The sequence below is a fragment of the Festucalex cinctus genome, chromosome 3 (genome assembly GCF_051991245.1).
Source record: "Festucalex cinctus isolate MCC-2025b chromosome 3, RoL_Fcin_1.0, whole genome shotgun sequence".
Taxonomy (NCBI): Eukaryota; Metazoa; Chordata; class Actinopteri; order Syngnathiformes; family Syngnathidae; genus Festucalex; species Festucalex cinctus.
In genome coordinates this window covers 22,692,837-22,711,921 of record NC_135413.1, presented here as the reverse complement: position 1 = coordinate 22,711,921, position 19,085 = coordinate 22,692,837, and the positions used below count along the sequence as shown (strand labels likewise).

The following is a 19,085-nucleotide window of genomic DNA, read 5'->3' as shown; positions in this document are numbered from 1 at the left end:
ATTACGCCCCGAGAGCGCGCGGGCTGAAAGGAATGGGGCCGCGGGCCTTGGGCTTTAAATCCTCTGTGCCAATAGACTCTGTGAAGCAAAATAATGGCATCACTCTGTGTGTGAGTTAATGGGAGCTGATAGCATGAAGGCCGGGGGGTCGGCGGGTCACGGGCTTGTGCTAAGTTGTCAGGGAGCTGAATGCCGTCCCTGGCCCCACAGCAGAGGGAAGAGTTTTGCGCTGGGGGAGGGGGACCCCCTCCCTCCTCTTTTCCTCCTGTGGAATTTGAGGAGGAAGACGTGATCATTTTCTGCAGGACTAAAAACGTACCAAAAAAAAAAAAAGTCTTTTCATTGTGGACATATTTCACGAGGCATGCCAACGGGCAGCATGTGTCCGAAGACACACCCCGCTTGGACATCATTGGCTGCAGGCGATTTCATTACTTGGTGGGCCAATCAGGGAATTTGGTGCGCTCAGTAGTTGACTTGTGGCTGTGATGGTACGCCGTGTGATTTCTTTATTAGCGTTGTTGCTGTCTTTATTATTATTATTTTGGAGTTGAGCGATGGGGGTCAAGTCTATCCTAACGAGCCACAGTGCACAAGTAACGCGCTAGCTAGCAAAGCTAAACAAACAAGGTGAAGAGAGCCAGGTTTGATGAAAAGGCTTCTCTCCCTATTCATTTTGTTCACCATTAATCCCTGTCTTAAATTTGAAAAATAAATAAATAAATAATATATATATATATTATTTTTCGACTAGATGAAGGAATTTCTGGAGAGATTGCGTGTGAATGCTGAAATGCTGAATGAAAAAATGTAGAAACATGGAATCATACTGATTGAGGTAGAATGTTGAAAGATATGGAATTATGTTAAACGGTATTGAATGATTTGGAATTATATTAAATGATTTTGAAGACTGTCAAATAAATGTGAAATGATGTTGGTGAAAATGTGCAATATGTAAGTGAAAGTGTGGAATTTTTGGTATGTGATATTGTTGAAAATCATTCCCAAAGTGAAATGGAATTATCTGAACATTTTGATTGTTGAATGGGAAGGAATTGTTGAGTGTGTCATTGGAAATGAATGGGCAATTTGTGGGTTACAAATGTAGAATAACATGGAAAGATTTTGCGTGGGTGAGTCAGTCAGATTGAATTTCTAGGTGAATTGAAAAAGGTGAACGTTTGAATTCTGAATAGGAACAGTCGTGAATTTCTAATAGGAACTATATGAACCCGAAAGTCCCTAACCTAAGAAATGTTTGGGGTGAAACATATGCCATATTGAGTGGGGAATGTGGAATTTTTGCGATGTGAGAAATGGGGGGTGCTAAAGATCGATCCCAAGGTAAATTGAAGCTGAACCATTTGAATTTCGAATGGGTGCGAATTTTTGAATGTCTCATTTGCAATGAATGGGCAGTTTTGTGGTGAATAATATTGAATTTTGGGAAAACTGTGCAAGTCAAGAATGAGAAGAATAATAGCCCGTGAAGCGTGAATTTTTGGAACATGTTGAAGTTGGAACGATTTGAAATGGTTGAAAATTGTAGAAGTAGTTGAAGGGCAACAAACAGCAGAATAAAAAGATTAAGAACCACGTCCATGCAGTGGAAACTGTGAGGGGGGTTTTAGTCGTGACGGTGACCTCTTGAGGCAGTGGCAGAAACTGCAGGTGTTGACCTGGATACACCCTCAGGATATGTATAGTCCATGTGTGTGCGTTTGTTGAATGCACAGGCTTGAATTTCAATACGGTATTTATAGCGTAGCCATCTGCTGGCAACAATAAAAAGCAGACACCCCCCCCCCCCCCCCCCCAAACGTAAGCCTTCCTTTTTACTAGCAGTGTTTGCTTGTGTTGATATTTTGACTCCAACGTCTCCTCCCCCACCCCCACCCCGTGTGTGTTTCGGCAGATGCCAGCATGTCGCCCGACGCCCCCAAGACGAGCCACTGGTGCAACGTGGCGTACTGGGAGCACCGCACGCGCGTGGGCCGCCTCTACACGGTGTACGAGCACTCCGTCAGCATCTTCTACGATCTACCTCAGGGCACGGGCTTCTGCCTGGGCCAGCTCAACCTGGAGCACCGCAGCAGCACGGTGCAGCGCACGCGCGGCAAAATCGGCTACGGCATCCTGCTCAGCAAGGAGGCGGACGGCGTGTGGGCGTACAACCGCAGCGAGCACCCCATCTTCGTCAACTCGCCCACGCTGGACGCGCCCAGCGGGAGGAGCCTGGTGGTGCGCAAGGTGATGCCGGGCTTCTCCGTCAAGGTGTTCGACTACGAGCGCTCGTGCCTGCTGCGCTACGGCGCCGGGGCCGAGCTGCCCGACGGACCCTACGACCCCAACAGCGTGCGCATCAGCTTCGCCAAGGGCTGGGGGCCCTGCTACTCCAGACAGTTCATCACCTCCTGCCCCTGCTGGCTGGAGATCCTCCTGAACAACCACAGATAACACGGACGCACCCCCACACACCATCCCAAATATCATCTACCTAGATTTAATATAAAGTTTTATATATTATATAAAATATATATTATACTTGTAAATACGGAGTCCTTTTTACAATGTCATTATTTATGTATGGTGCAATGTGTATATGGACAAGAGGAAACAAATGGAAAATGCACTTTGGCTTATCTATATTATATATATATATAAATATATATAAAGATAAAGAAAATTTCAATACCAACTTGAGAAATTATACAGCAAAATTAGGACTGAGCCTGGATTTGGTGTATAGTTTTTATATACTATTAATATCCAGACGAAAAGCTAACCATTCACACATTGATAATAAAGTATTCGTATAATAAATGGACTTGTTTTCGTCTCTTCCATGCATGTTTTTCCCTTTCGAAAAGAGAACCTGTGGCACGTGCGCCTCCAGGTTCGCAAGTCTGCCTTATGATTCTCAGGTTCAAAGTTCAAATCACTTGGCTCGATGGGCTTTTTTGGGTTTCTAAGTACTTCAAATACCTCTCACATTTCAAAATGGTACTTCATTTATATCGCGCTTGTCCACCTTACAAGGCCATCAAAGCACTTTAGATTCAACTACTCATTTACCGACTGATGGCGCAACATGAGGAGCAACGGGGTATCTTGCTCAAGGATACTTTGACATAGTCACAATGGCATGGGATCGAACCCACAACCTCTGGGTTGCGGGGCGACCGCTGATCCACTCCACCCTGGCAAAACATAAGTTCATTGAAAATTGTTTATTTTGAAACTTTTATTGATTTTTTTTTTTTCTCGACCATTTAAGTGTAGTTCTAATAAATACAAACTAATATGAAATATAATTCGTAGTGAATACAAAAATATGTATTTTTGATTAACGCAGGCCTCCTACAATACTGTATTGTAATGTTAGTCATTATGGTGGTACATGTGTGTGCTAATTATTTTTAGGTGGTGCAAATAGAAGTGTTGATATAGAAAATGAATGGATCGATAAAAACGAGAAATGAGTAAGCACTGATACCAGTGTTGTTATCAGGCTGATACTAGCCTTATTTCAAGGTATAAGGTACTGAAGAAGAATGCCAATACTAATAGAATAATAATAGAATTGGACATATATTAAGTGAGAACATACTGCAGTTATTCTAATGTATTAATGAAGTCATTTGAACATATTAATAGTTTTTTTTTAATGTACTGCAAAGTCGCGCAAACGTATTGACAGTCATTTGAACATACTGCAAAGTTGTTTACTCCTCATTGGCAGTTCCACACTTCTGTATAGATAACATATATAAAATATTGGACATTGAAGTTTGTAGTTGACTGTCAGCCAACATGTTTCCATTATTTTGCTCAGTCCACATGTCCTTGAGGTCCTAAGAAGCCATCGGGTTGGAGACGAAAATGAGCGACGTCCCGTAGGTGTCAAGCTCAAAACCGTTTGTGTGGTCCATGCCTGATCGGCAGGGTCTCACAATGCGCGTTGAACAAGTCCGGGGGACCCAGCAACTTGTGACGGCCTCTGCGATGGTGGAATGCACACACTTTTTTTTTTTTAACAAGCCTACTGGAATCTTCCAAACTGCTGCCAGGGTGGATGTGGTTTCGCTGGCTTCCTTCGTAATTGCTGGTGTTGGGTTCGATTGGTGGTGCGTTGGTGGCGAGCGTGCGTCCGCGTTTGCCAGCATCCAGCAAAGGAGCCATTCAGCTCCGCTCGTTCCGCTTTCACGAGCGGCTTTTAATAGACCAACGTCCGCTAACGTCGGGGAGAGCGTTTGAAAAGCGCTTGTTACAATGAGGAGCGCCTTTAAACTCGATAATACGATTTTCCGATTGAGGCGTCTCGCTGCTTCCCCCCCTCCCATTCCATAAAGCGGCTCAGACGGCCTCCTCCAAGGCCCCGCTGCCTGTCTGGAGCCAACGTTGTGGAGAGGAGTGGCTCCACTCTGCCTCTGCTCACTTCCCTACAACTGGGGGCCATTATCCTGCTCCTTTGTGTCTCTGTTATGGGAAAACGGGTCCACATCACCACTGGAGAGGAACTAGAAGACTATTATAGACAATATACGGGGGTGGGCGAGGAGCTCAGTCACCTCGTGGGCGCATTATACAAGCCACCACAGAGGATAAGAAGAGGTTTTAATTAGATGGGGGAGCCAAGTGACAGTTCATGTATAGTGTATACATCTCATTTGTGGATGGCACTCAAAGGAAAAAGGATGTTTTTGATGAACACGCCTCAATCAGTTCCTGCCAAAGTCACCAAAAAAAATAATTATTCCAGCATTTAGTTCAGGCATGTCAAACATACGGCCCGCGGGCCGGACCCGGCCCGTTGGATGATTTTATCCGGCCCGTCATAAATTTCTGAGTGTATCAAAAAAAAAAGCGAGTCAATAGCTCATTTCTATCAAAAGTTATGATTTTTTAAAATAAATACAAACCAAATGCACGCTCCGGCCGCTAGAGGGCAGTAAAAGAGCTCACGTCCAGCATGCAGCACTGACACGAGTTAGTACCAGGAAATAAACATTCGCAACGTGATGTGTCCAACTAGAATTAAACCGGTAAGCTTGCTTCACCATTCACCACTACTACTAAAGTTATCGGTCAACACACCCTTCCCAAAATGGCACTGTCAAAAAAAAAGAAAAGTGGACACGGAGTGCAGGGTTTTCCAGGAAAAATGGACTGAGAATTATTTATTCACAGAAGTGAATGCAAAACCAGTGTGCTTGGTTTGTAATCAGCAAGTTGCAGTGTTCAAAGAGTTTAATATTACATATTACATATTTCAATACGGAGCCAGCAGCAGCAAGTAGACTGCAGGAGTGCAGTGAGAGAGAGAAAAAAGTGTGATGACACGATATTTGTTTGCACTCATGAATACAGATCATTAAAAATAAGATTAATCTGGTTTCATATTAAAGACAATTAATATTATGCAGTATATTCTCAGCTTCAGTAGGCCCAGCCTAGTAGTTTGAGCTGATGTGGTCTAATCTTATTGCCCATGCACTGCTAAAACTTTTATTTTGTATTTTTTATTTATTATTATATATTTTTATTTATTATTATTTCAAAGCAGTATGACAATTAAGGCAAAACATTTTTTTTCATAGCTCCCACTTGAGTTTGTTTAGTGTGGGGAGTTGGTTCAGGTGTAAAACTGCATTCACTCAACTGTTAAAATAAACCAGTTAACACATTCAATGCCAAACATGAAAATCATTTTTTTCTCCATTGTTTGTGAATAAATGTGTTGTGCTTAGAAAAGATCCATTGTCATCTGTGATTATAATATGTAGGGTAGGCTACAAATGTAGGCTGAATGATAAAGCATAGTACTGAAAAACAAAACTAAATAGTTGGAGTTGACATTTTTACTGATCCGGCCCACCTGAGAACAGAAAGTCTGGATCCGGCCCCAGAGCCAAACTGAGTTTGACATGCCTGATTTAGTTGATTCCAAACATGTGCTACGTCATGCCATGAAGCCGAATCTGTCTGCTGTATTGGAGACCGGGTTGTATCACTTTTTATACTTTTATATATTGCTTGGAATGAATACATCATAAATAAACAAAATGTATACCAGAAGAAAGACCAAAGTCTTGGGTACATTTTTTGTATTTATGTCATTTTCGTATTTTGTGTAAGTGCAGAGTTATAAGCCATCAAATAGAGGGAGTGAACATGTGACATGCTGCCCCACCAATGGGTAAGTTGTCACACTATACGCCGTATAGTGTGACAACTTACCCATTGGGCAAAATCCAATGTGACATCTTACCCCGTATAGTATACGGGGTAAGATGTCACATTGGATTTTGCAACTAATAGAACAAGGACAAAATTATCCTTGTTCGACTGTTTTTTTTTTTGTTTGTTTGTTTGCTTTTCCAGCCAGAGAAATTGTTTATTATTGATCTTGAAAATTTACTATAGTCACTGAGCAAACTTTAACATAAAATATTATGAAATAGATTAAAGTCCTTAAATTAGATTAAAGCTTGCATATATGTCAAAGCTCTCAGCCTCAATTTGCTTCCCTTGTACTGGAAATTTGAGATTAAATTGAATTTCAAAAAATAAAGCGATGGATGGATGGTTCATTATGAAACTTAAACCAGTCCCGACATACGAGCGTACTGTAGTTATAACAACTGGAAAATCTATTTTGAATGAAACAAAACCCAGCAAACTAAATTCCTCACTATTCAGACTCATCATCGGAAGAACAATTCAGGCATAAGTAAAAAGAGTTGCCAGAGGTGCATTTTTCATTGGCCCATTATTTGCATATGTGACAACAAACCCCAAAATGACTGTGACAAGTTGCCCCAAACGACCATGTTGGCTAAAACTTGCTCTAGTTTAAAGTTAGCTTAAAACAGAGCCGTGACTGAAGCATGACAAGATGCCCGAATCTCTCCTCTAACGAGTCCACATGATATGCTGCTAGAATTTGTCTATGTACTGTTTGAACAAATATGAAGTTGAAAATGTTTACTTTGGGTTGTGAAAAAAAGATAACTGGAACTCATTTCAGCTCACAATGTTGCTATTCTCTTCTATTCTCTGACCATTTCCGAAGAAAACTAGTGTTCACCCGCTGGTGGAGAAGGAAATTGCAACGTGACAACTTACCCGTGATACAACTAGTCCCGGTCTCCCCAACCCCCCCAAAAATGCAGAATTTTACTGTATCTGTGTTGCGAGCATGTGTGTGAGCGCACTCGTGCTTTTTAAAGCTCAGATTTTCCAAAGCCTGTTATTAGGTTTTGGGTGCTGCCAAAGCCTCACTTACATTCCTCAGACTGAAGAAGCTTTTCCCGGACGCCGAGAACCCTGAAACAAATCTTGCTCACTTATTGCTCTCGAGTCACGAAACTGACGAAAAGTTCTGTTGGGTTTGATGCGCTCGACAAACAATTGAAATGTCGTGAATAAAAGTAGGGTTATGTATCTAAAGGGTGGAGCTAGACGGCGTGCAGCTTGCCGATTGGCCAATGCGGAGTTGTCATTGTTATTTATCGTTCGGCAAAAGTGAGTCATATTTTTGGCAGTGCTGGTGACACACGCACTTCATGTGAAGTGTCTGATGAGGAAAAAATTGGGAGCTCTTGACAACTTTTGGCAAACGGGGAGTCTTAAACAAGTGGGAGGAACAAGACATCAAAAAGCTTTTAAAAAAATCAATGAGAATCAAACTCTACTCTATTTTTTTTTTTTCTCTCAAATACTTTTTAAGCCCAAGGCCACGATTTGAGATGAGATGTTTCTAACACTGATTGGTAGTTACGTAGTAAGAGAGCAGGTTTAAAAACTGCAACATTTCATATACTAGAGAGGGTTGCTTCATGGTAGACTTTTAGTAAAAAAATAAAAAAATAAAAAAATAAAAAAAGTAAATTTGTACATAAATTTCAATATAATATAAACAATTTTTCCATGTTTTTATTTTAAATTCTGATTTTAAAAAATAAAAATAAAATATAACTACTAAAATAAAATTGTATTAAAAAATAAATACATCAAAATGAATTCAAAATATTTTTTGACTATATTATATTCAAATATACATACAAATGTAATTTTAATACTAAACATAGGAAGACCAGGTGATGAAAAAAAAAAAAAAACAGTTCTAGTAATATTTTTAATGTGCATATATAGCTTTGTTTTATTTATTTTTTTACTGAGTCACTTTGTGTGATTAGTGCATCTATTGAGGCTTAAAGTGATGTTCATAAACAGTTGCCGAATCGACATCTTGGTTTTATCGGGGGTGTATACTTTTTGGAGGCCTGCCATTCACGCAGTGATATGACGTATCGCCAAGTTGTTTAGCAGAGGTGGCGAAAATACTTAAACTTTATATTTAAGTACTGATAAAATTGTGAAAAAAAATATACTGAAGTTATGATTCAAGATGTTGCAAAGAACTTGTTACTTTGCTCATCTCTACACTTCTAAAAAAGAATTGAAAAGTGAACGATGGAGGCATTCAACCATTTGCAGAGATACTGCACAGTGTAAAAACGTTCAAGTGAGCATCACAACAAAAGAAAAACTGCACAGTGTGGTTGATAGATCGTGATGTTGTGTGTTCACAAGTCTGGCATGTGAGTAGAAACTGTTTTTAAGTCTTGTTCCGGCTGTGACGCTAATGTTCTGTGGCATGGCTGTCATATATGTGGTGTAGCACATAGAGGGGAGACCAGGGCTTGTTGTCACACTTTTTTTTTTTTACACTCTTTAGAACTTTAACAACATGTCTACCAGATGAAAGACTGGAGTCTCTTTGTATTTATGTCGCTTTCATTGTAAACGTGAAATGTTGCCCCGCCACTGGGCAAGTTGTCTGAAATTATGGGTTAAGATGTCACACTGGACTTTGCAACTAATAAGAAAGAAAAAGAAAAATAGTACAATAGTCCACTTTTTAGTTAGATAATTCCAATGTGACAACTTACCCATGTGACAACAAATCCCGGTCTTCCATATGTGGTAAAGGGGTGTGAATCTGTAGATGTTCACGAGGAACTCCAGATTTTCTCTCTGTTCAGTCTTAACCCATTCACTGCCATTGATGTGTATATCCGTCAATGGCAGTGAATGAATTAAGTCAATTCCGTTCCCATTGACGTGTATATCCGTCAATGGCAGTGAATGAGTTAAGTGGAGATACCTAACAAATCAACCTAAGTACAGTACACCTCCCACCACTACTGTTTTGGTGGATGACATCCCATAATATAATCTGACTTTACCGTTCCAAACTGTACTGAGCTGTGCTAACCTGACCCGTAGCGCTCAGAGGAAACATGGCTGTAAAATCAATTGTTTAGTTAAGTCAGGCAGATGTGGAGCAGCTTGCTCGCCACTCCATTTCATGACCTCGCCATGTTGCACATCTGGCGCCTCTAAAAAAAAAAAAACACTCACATACACACGGTGGAGTTAATAGCACCTTTGGAGACGAGCGGAGATTACACGGAGCGGCCGGAACAACTTCCTGTCTTGTCATGAACGCCGTCCCACAAGGTGTCTTCTTCTCACCTCTGCGCGGGGTGTTAATTACAGCTCCTCGCAGCTGCCGCGCTCGCCACTTACAGGGCGTGCTGACACACGCCGACGTGCTGGGGATCCACGCACGCTCTCACGGGGGATTATGGGAAGGCACGCCGGCACCGTCTCGCCTCGATGAAACGCGTCGGATTTAGGCTGGCGAATTGGCACCGGTGCGACTGATTGGATGACGGTTGAGCATTTTTCAGTATCCTACATGTCCAATTTAAGACTAGTACAAGCTTCCTCCTCACTAGAAAGTCATGCTACTAGTGCACTGAAATGTCTTTCTCGTGAGGTGGAGGCTTGTACTTGTCTTAAAAAGTGGTTTTCTCTACAGTGCTGCAAACTTTTGGTATAACTTTTCTGTCCTTGTCACCTACATTTTACTAGTTCATTAGTTGACAACTAGTAGTATTGTAACTAGTGACATTTCAAAATTCTACGAGTTAACATCTACCGAGTTACTCGTAGTATGATACGTGTACAGATGTCTACTAGTACATGGCATGGCCACACAAGTAACACGTATGCCGAAGTTGAACAAAGGGTGTACTAGTAGCCCACACAAACTGCTTGTGCTAAAAAAAATGTCAGGAAAAGCTTACAAGAACATCAGAATTTTAATTGGGGCCTAATCAGAGGCACTTTAAAAAGTGGCAGCTGACCTCCATTAATTATGAGGTTGAATGTGATTAGTTCTGAACACAACCACCTCACAAAAAGTAAAGGGTGTGCACACTTCTGCAACTAATTAGTTCTTATTTTGATTTTTTAAAGTTCAGTATATATATATGTATATATATATATATATATATGTATATATGACTTTGTAGACTAAAATTGTAGACTACAAATTGACCCCAGTCTCCACAAAAATATGCATTAATATTACATTTATTACTGCTAAATTTTGACGTGGATGTGTCTGCTGCGTTGACTGGAATTCCCCCAGTGCAGGCTTTCTAAGTAAGGGGCGGTCATTAATCGCATGTTAAAAAAAATTAGTGGCGTTTAAAGCAATGGACTGGCACGTGGAAGATCAGGGTTCGATTCCCGCTTGGGACGTGTTTTGGCACAACTTTGATTTCGCATATAAGTCATTGTATAATTATTTAAGGAACTTTAAATGAACTCAAAATGAACGTGCTAATTTTGACACCTCTATATATTGGAACCAAACTCCGAACACATCGAAGGCCATCTTGAATTCACCAGTGTGTGTGTGCCTCATCTGGCCATCCTCGTCTTCTGCTTTTCTGCGTAAACGCTTCAGGCTGCAGAATCTTCCGTCACAGCTCTGATGGGGGAATTTTACAAGATCTGTCGGGCCACCAAGCGAGCCTTCAACACACGACTTGCCGCTTTGTCAGAAGCCAAAAAAGCAAAGCCGTGGTGATGCTCCTCTGCACATCTTCGAACGCTCCCTCTCGCTCTCCCTCCGGCTTCCCTTCCGCCCTCGGGTAATTACAGGGTTGCAACAGGGGCCTCTCTGACGTACGAAATGGATTTATTTTTGTGAGTTTCCACAGAGGTTAAAAGAATGCCACAGTGTGTGAGCGCACACGCGCTTGGCAAAAAAGCTGATGGCGTTGGTTCATCAACAGCGTATCACCTTGTTTCATTCCCATCATGCGAGCACAACGAGCTCCTTTGTGGTGCGGAGGTATGCTGAAAAAATGTGGCCGATTTCTTTCAAAACAAAACGAAATCCGCATTCTGCTCCTCCTAAATCTTGTTGTCGACTTCTCAGAGTGAAGTCGCGCATGCGAACGCTCACTCTGATCCAGCGCAGCCGTCTGTCTCGATTCCGCCAACAATTCAATTTGCTTTTAATTACACCGTTGCAGAAACTCGTTTAATTGCATTAACTTGCAAACGACTTGTACTCGTTTTTCTCCTTGCATTCAAAAAAGGAGTTTCACTGATGAGAGGTGTGCGTGTGTACATGTGATAGTGTGTCCAAAAAAAAGCCCTGTAATTTATAGGAGCCTTTAATAGAGCTGCTTTACAGGCTATAATCAAACCTTTTCCAGATCCTGCTATCGAAATTGTGAGGCAATAGCACATGAATGCTGCCATGCTCACACTCATTCTGCCTCTGGGCACTTTGGGGGGGAAATGGGATTTTCTTGGGGTGGGGGAGGCTCCATTGTGCAGTCCGGAAAGGACGAATAAATACTTAATTACTGCACTTAAAGCATTTGCAACTGCTGGAAAGATATCAATATAGCCGCTGTTGCTTTCTGTAGGTGTAAAATGCAGGATGTAAGAGGATTGAGAAGTTCAGTCATCTCTTTCTAATCAGCAAAAATGAGGCTGAGCTTGAAATACTTCCCGTTTTCAATCGTCTTCTTTCAAATACAGTGATAAATACAATAGTGTGCTGCCCTCTAGTGGTCAAAACAACACAACTGAGTTAAGAAAGAAAATCGGAGAAAGAACAGGATCCTGAACCCGGAACTCTGTATACATATATTTCAAAGTATTTTCATTTTATTAAAAGGGAACTCAAGTCATTTTTCTTCATAATATGATCTATATGCCCCCATTAGTCTAACGATTAAATGTTTCAATCAGATTAATCACGAATTAATCGCTTATTTAAAAAGGCTTTTTATCAACATTTTTTGCCAGCTAAATTTGAAGAGCACCTCTTTTGTGTTAATTCTGTCGACATTTAATGTTATAAGGACGTCTTAAACATTTTTTGATCCACTACACACCCTCATCAGTTAATTACTTGCATAATTGAAAAAAAAAAAATACCCCGATAATTTGACATATTAGTATTAGTATTCTGATTAATGTTGTGTTTGTGGGATATGAATTAAGCAGTGAAATCCATCCGTTTTTATCCCTCTCAGGGAGCAGCCATTTTGCCTTCGGCAATGTGATGTCATTTTCACTCAACATCAAATTGCAAAATGGCCGCCGCCCGGGATGGATTTAAACCTTTTCTTACTATACATTCTTACGATAGCTATTCGGTGACATTTTGCTGTCCAGTGTTTTATTTTAGTTACAGTAGGTACATTTCAGACCGTACTTTGTTACTTTTACGTTTTTTTTTACACAAATATCTCGACATCCACTGGAGTTAAGTGTACATTTGCCACCTCTACCTTTGTGGAATACGTTCTGTAGTGTTAGAAGTGTGTATATGAAAGGATGTCAAGCTCCTTTCCGAGAATCCGTAAAAGAGAAGATCGAGGATCTCCGCCCCCTCCTTGCTTTCTTTTTTTTCTTTTTTTTTTCCCCCCCTCCTGCTAATACGTTCCATATTGTGAGTTTAAATGGGGTGGATTCAGGAAATGCAGTCACACTGCGTTGCCTTCCAAGCTTCCAGTCTGAGGTTTGGCGTGCAGCGCCGGCGGTTGAGTGCAGGCGGGCTGATTGGGTCCTGCTCATGTGGCCTCCTCCTCCTCCTCGACATGTCCACGTCGCCGCTTCTTTCACCTCGCCTCGTGTCTTCTTGTTTGCTGTCTTCTCCCCGACTTCAACGTGCGTTTACGTCCTGCAGCTTTATGTCAACTTGTGTACAAGTTCTCAGGGGAGGTCAGATTTTCGAGGGAGGGAAGAAATTCCCCTTTTTTTAACGATTAAAGCCACATTTAAGGCTTCAGTTTGCTTATGAAGACTGCGTAAAGCCCAACCACGTCAGCTCTTTAATTAACCTGTTTGTCTTATTTTAATCATCCGTTGGTTGCGCTTAGTAATTTCCTGTCGTGTTGTCATCGCAGTTAAATCATGACACACACCATGAAAAATCCTGTCCCCTGTAAGAAAAAAATTAAATCTTTCTTTTTTTTTTCTTATTATTTTAAGTTTTGGTGAAGTCAGCTAAAGTACTTTTTTGGTTGCTATTAGACTGAAAGAAACATAAACATTTCCACGCTTTTGCACACGGCTTGAAGTTGTGTTAATTTTATACAAGTGTTATTAGCCATTTTTAAATTTAGTCTTAGTTTTTAGTCCTGTTTCAATCACTTTTTAATCATAGTCAGTCAATCTCATCCAGTTTCTATTTTGTCCATTTTTAGTGGACTATAAATCGAGCATGTTAGTCTTTGTTTTATTAAAAAAAAAAAAAAAAAACACCATAATTTTATTCGTCTAGTTTTAGTCAACAAAAACTGTCAACGTTTTAGTCAGAACAATCATTTTACCCCTGTACATTTTTTGTTGGCAGATAATGTTGAACATTTTTATCTAAAACTATTTCACATGAAATTTTCTCTTATCGTTTTGATGAAAAACAAATTCACATACAATTACTGTATCAACAAGTGGCAACTATGATTCCATTCAATATGAGCTAGTAAATTAGCCAGCATTAGTTAGTGGTTGGATTAACGGTATTGTTGGAATGTTATTTTTAAATTAACTCCTATCAAGTTGGCATTTAATTATATTTTTGTTAAAGACAGGGTCTGTTGTTTTCACTCAGGAAAATGCACTTTTTAAATACAGGATGTACACACTTTAACTCTTTCTCAGTCTACACATCTGGGCTTATGTTAATGTTTGGTGGTGATTTTTTCCTAAACCCCCACCCCCCCAGCCTCTATTTTGCCATTTTGTGTTTGTTTTGTAAACATTGGGATGTTTCTCTGGACAGTGTTTATACCGCTCCAGCCAATTTTTTTCTACACTCACTCACTCACTCACTCACTCACTCACTCACTCACTCACTCACTCACTCACTCACTCACTCACTCACTCACTCACACAAGCTTGCATGTGTGAGGGTTTAGGAAAAAAAATCACCACCAAACATTAACATTTCACAAAATCATATAATATTGTGTTCTTGTTCATGAACTAAAATGTCCATAGATTTTAGTCCAGTTTTTGTTAAGTGAAGTACATTTTCGTCTCGTCTTCATTAGTCGACAAAATTATTTTTGTTTAGTTTTCGTTGACGAAATTAACACTAGCTTAAGGCCTAATAAGATAATTATTCATTTTATTGACCTAGAATTTTTTTTTTTAAATATATATTTGGGGAAAATGTTTTGACGATCAGATGCTAGTGACCATTGTACTCTCTTGTGTTCAAGAGTAAATCATCCCTTGGGGCTGTACTTGACCGCCAGCCATCACTTGTTGGTGTGAGACGGCAAAAGATGAGTGAGGAGGCTGCACAGGTCCGGTTACACATTCCACGGCTACGCACTACAGCCGCCGTCTCCGCAGCCGACATACCTGCTGAGCGTGTGCGAGTGCGCCAGCGTGGGCTCTGGAATGTGCGTAAGTCCATACACAACACACAAATCCTGGCTGCTGTCTAGCACGCAGATGAATACATAATGTGTCGCAGTGGGCATCATCGTGACATCACGTGACGATGGATTGAGAATTTGTGTCCTCTTGGCAGAAAGAGAAAAGCTGTAAACTGATGACTGAGGGACATGTTGGCGAATGATCCACCAGATGGTGCTGTTTTTCGTTGCAAGGTATGCAGTTTATATTCAATACAGAGTAAACATTCAACAGCATTAAAATTCAGTTTTCTATGTTTATGGAAAAAGTGTTCATAAGTGGAAAGGTGAGTGTAAATTGCTGTTTGTCTACCTTGCAATTGTTTGGCCATCAAGCAAGGGTGTACCCTGCCTCTGGCCTACAATCAGTTAGTACAGGAAATGTCTGGATTATTGCAATTACTGTATTGTTGAGTACATTTCAGTTGGATGAGAAAATAGCACAGCATTAAGTGTACGGGCGGGTGTCCAAAAGAGCAGCAATCGTGTCGTTCTACATGTTCAGTCATTTTGTTATAATTTGAATCGGGAGTGTCGAGCCATTAACAATTGTGTTTATTTGACTGTTTTGGGACTGCACCTGTGTGATTCATAGGAGGGTAGGACTGCAACTGCTTTTACTGTCAGCTAGTCTGCGGTTGCTCAGGTAATTATTTTTTTTTAGTTCAGTTTGTCCTGCAACAAGCCAAAAAATGAAAAGGCGTATAAAATCTAAATGAAAATTGCAATAAATTTTAACAAAATAAAACTGTTAATGTTACAAACATTTATATTAAGTGTCATGTTGATATTATTGATTTGTTTAATATATGTTTAAACTGTATCGAGGGTTTAGTTGTAGTAGCAGAGTTGAAAATAATTTTCATCTCTGAAATCTCTTCCTAATATTTTCTAGCTACATAAGAGGTTTCAAAATACTAGAAACAGTATAATAGTGAATTTGGTTAAAAAATGGAAAAATCCAATTTGACCATAATGGTAAATGTAGTGCTCTTATATAGCACTTCATCTACATCATAGCCTACGTCGCTAACTCTAAACCTTAACCTAACTTTACTTTAATTACTAGGATCCATCACCATACCCTGGCCAATGGCAGAACAGTTTATTTTATTTTATTTTGGGGGTTTTTGCATTTGGTTCCATCTTAAATTCATCCCGTTATGTTGTACAAGCCTGGTACTAGCTAGCGCTAAGCTAACTAGTCGGTGTCCAAATATCCAAACTCCCTCTCCCAAACTAAACTACCCTCACCCGTGGGTGGCCAGTAATGAAGTAACTACCTTGCTGGGCTTTATTGACTGACTTGCTTTAACTGAATTTAATGCAAAATAGCTGGCTTAATATCCCAATAAGTTAGCGTAATTTTCACACTACACATGTGCCACTCCCACAGTGAGATGTGAGTGAAGGCAAAATAGACGCAAAAAACTTTTAAAACATGACCCGTTCTGACTCAAATTCAAACATTCTGATTCAACATCTATTCATGTATGTGTTTTTTTATGATACAGCATTTGTATTTGATATTTATTTCGCATTGTGCACACACTAAATGCAGACAAATGATCTGCATTGATTGTTTTGCTCTTGACTATAAAACGAGTGAGATGCAATAAAATGTACATTAGCTCAAGCTCGTGTTTTGAGTTTCCTGGGCTGTGACACGGTCGTGGACTTCAAGAGAAACATTTACGATGCTAACTCAATAGCGTGCCATAAATCAGTGTCACGCTCCGTTGTAAACTTTACATTTGCGCGCCGCAGTGGGAGACACATGAGCATTGACAGTTCATTAAAAAAGCTCAAGTGTGGCGTTGCATATTCTGCGAGCAGCGTCTTCAAAGTTATTAAACACTGAGTGGCAGGAACTTGGCTTTTAAAGTATCGGCAGGAGACATGTTTAGTCCCCCAGGCGCGGGGCTTTAGCGAAGGGGCCGTGCGCTCCGTTGAGAACACGAGTGTCCCTTGAGGGCTCCCCGGCAATGAAGAGCAGCCATTTCTAATAACACCTCGTATTCCTGCAACACGATCCCTACGTTAGACATTCCTTCAGCTTTTGTTTGCCTCCGTACCCTCTGCGTTCCCTCACTTATCCCGTGCCATCCCGTACCGAACATCTTAATCTGCCCTGTCTTTCATCTGGCTCCTGTTAAAGCCCGAACAGAGAAACTCTGAATGTTAACGTCTGTCAGCACCTCCACGAGAGAGAGCATAGAGAGGAGAGTGTATGAAAAGTTGTTGCTCAAAGCTTCTCAACTCAGCTGATGAAAGTGGCTTTAATGAGAAAGTGTATTTTTTTACTATGCAGGAAATAGATCTGATTGTCATCTGTATATCAATGAAAGAAAATATCATGCTTTCTTAAAATGGAGCAGGAGCAGCAACAGAATGAAAACAGGAAGGGGCCCCAAACTGAACCCTGTGGAACACCATATGACAGATGCCCATCCTTCTCCATGATGTTAGATTAGTTTGTCTAAATGTGTTCTTTGATTTGACTGGCGACCAGTCTCTCGTCCAAGGTCAGCTGTGAGAGTTTCCAGCTCACCCATGAACCTAATGAGGCCAAAAGCTATCAAATGGAATGGTCCTTTGAGATTCAAGTTAAATTTCAGCATAAAATGGAAAAAAAATCAACTGTTTTTGCCACATTTTTTTTTTATTCAGTTCACTGAAGATTGTACTGCTCCTTCTGGTGTACACACCATGGCCACCTGGGGGCAGTATAATACAGAGAGACACACATGACGAAGAGTTTCACAACTCACTCAGTAACGCTGATCTGGATAGCCGATAGGCCAAGACGTTTGAGTTTGGGAGGCCGCCATATCGCTCCTCCCAAGAAACACTTCTCGGCATATAATCCGATACATTTACAGTATCGAAATTAGAGAACATTTGAGATAATACTTAGTAGAAACAGCTAGCATGATTTATTGTTTTAGTGTGTTAAACATAAACAAGATGACTTCAGACATTTTACAACTTGCCTTAAATACATGTATAAATTATATGCCTAATGGTGTTAACAGGTGGACATTTGTATATATATATATTTTTTTATTAAATAATTATAACTGCCCTTTACTAATAGCCGAGAAGTGATGTATGTCTAATCTAGTCTGCTCGCTAGATGGGAGTGGTAAGATGGCCGCCTTGTGGCTTCAACGGCTTGCACGGCCATGGATGGGTTAGCGGCTTACTAGTAATATACAGAGATTAGTGGACGGTTCTGTGAGCAGGGACATGATGTGACCAAACTTCTGCTCGTGAATATTCATGAATGGGGTGGGCTCAAGGATACAACCGCGACTCTAAAAAACGAGCTTCTACCACTCTTTTATTATCTGACTTGGTTACTAATTTATTTTCCTGGTTGTTCTTTCGAGTTATATTTAAAGTTGGGTTTGGCAGTTGAATAAATATTCAACTATTAATATAATCCAAAATATAAAATTAATATTATTTCTTTTTATCCCCCCCCAAAAAAGTGGTACACTCTACCAAGCCGCATTCCTCCATCACTACATGGATCTTTGTGTTTCCCCCGCAGCCATTCTATTTATCCCAGAGATCAAATACCTATCGTCAGCGTATCTGACGTTGCGCTGAGGTGAACCAGCTCCTTTTTTCTTATCTCTGCTGCTCTCCTGTCATCTCGCTGACGCGCCGCTCAGAGATTCCCAGGCAGATTTATGTGAGCAGCCTCCACCCCCCCACCCCCATCCCCGCCCCGGCCTGTGGCGGCGTCAGAGCCGCTTGTCTCCTTCCAGCCGCTCGTGTTCTTACAGCCATTAACGCGGATGGATGCCTGTTGCAAATAAGAGGAATGAACCCCCGGGTGGAGGCGGCGGGGTCAGTCGGAGCACAGTCAAAGTGCTGAAGGCTTCGTGGAGTACAGCAATGTACAACAGTGCATGTGAATGAAAAGATAGTACAGATGGCTCCCACGGATATAGTGTAAAATGACAACCCATAGAAATGAATAGGGGGATATACTATACATCACAGCACATCAGCCCCCTAGTGGCTGTGAAATGTATCGACGATGACATCACAACAAAGTGATTTTTGATTATATGTAATAGAGATAGACCGATATGGGTTTTTTTCCCCAGGGCCGAGTAGTCAAGTAGTCATCAAGGCCGCTGATAGCCAATATTGCGAGCCGAAATTAATTTTCACTCAAAGGGAAAATATTGGCATCAAAATTTGAAAAAAATACAAACTCCAGCTCTTAATTTTTTCCGAATTTGAAAGCAT

General features: G+C 40.7%; 2 protein-coding genes across 6 annotated transcripts in view; both read left to right on the top strand.

Annotated features, from left to right (window-relative positions):
* smad6b (SMAD family member 6b) overlaps positions 1 to 2,830 on the top strand; it is a 34,375-nt gene extending 31,545 nt beyond the window's left edge. For both annotated transcript variants that reach the window (XM_077516758.1, XM_077516757.1), the window contains one exon: positions 1,919 to 2,830. In XM_077516758.1, coding sequence (XP_077372884.1) covers positions 1,919 to 2,460 — 542 coding nt within the window. In that variant the 3' untranslated portion in view covers positions 2,461 to 2,830. The remainder of the gene's footprint in view (positions 1 to 1,918) is intronic.
* smad3b (SMAD family member 3b) overlaps positions 1 to 19,085 on the top strand; it is a 141,747-nt gene that overhangs the window by 99,342 nt on the left and 23,320 nt on the right. For all 4 annotated transcript variants that reach the window (XM_077516761.1, XM_077516762.1, XM_077516760.1 and 1 more), the window contains 2 exons: positions 14,619 to 14,808; positions 14,936 to 15,014. The gene's annotated coding sequence lies outside the window, so the exon portion shown is untranslated. The remainder of the gene's footprint in view (positions 1 to 14,618; positions 14,809 to 14,935; positions 15,015 to 19,085) is intronic.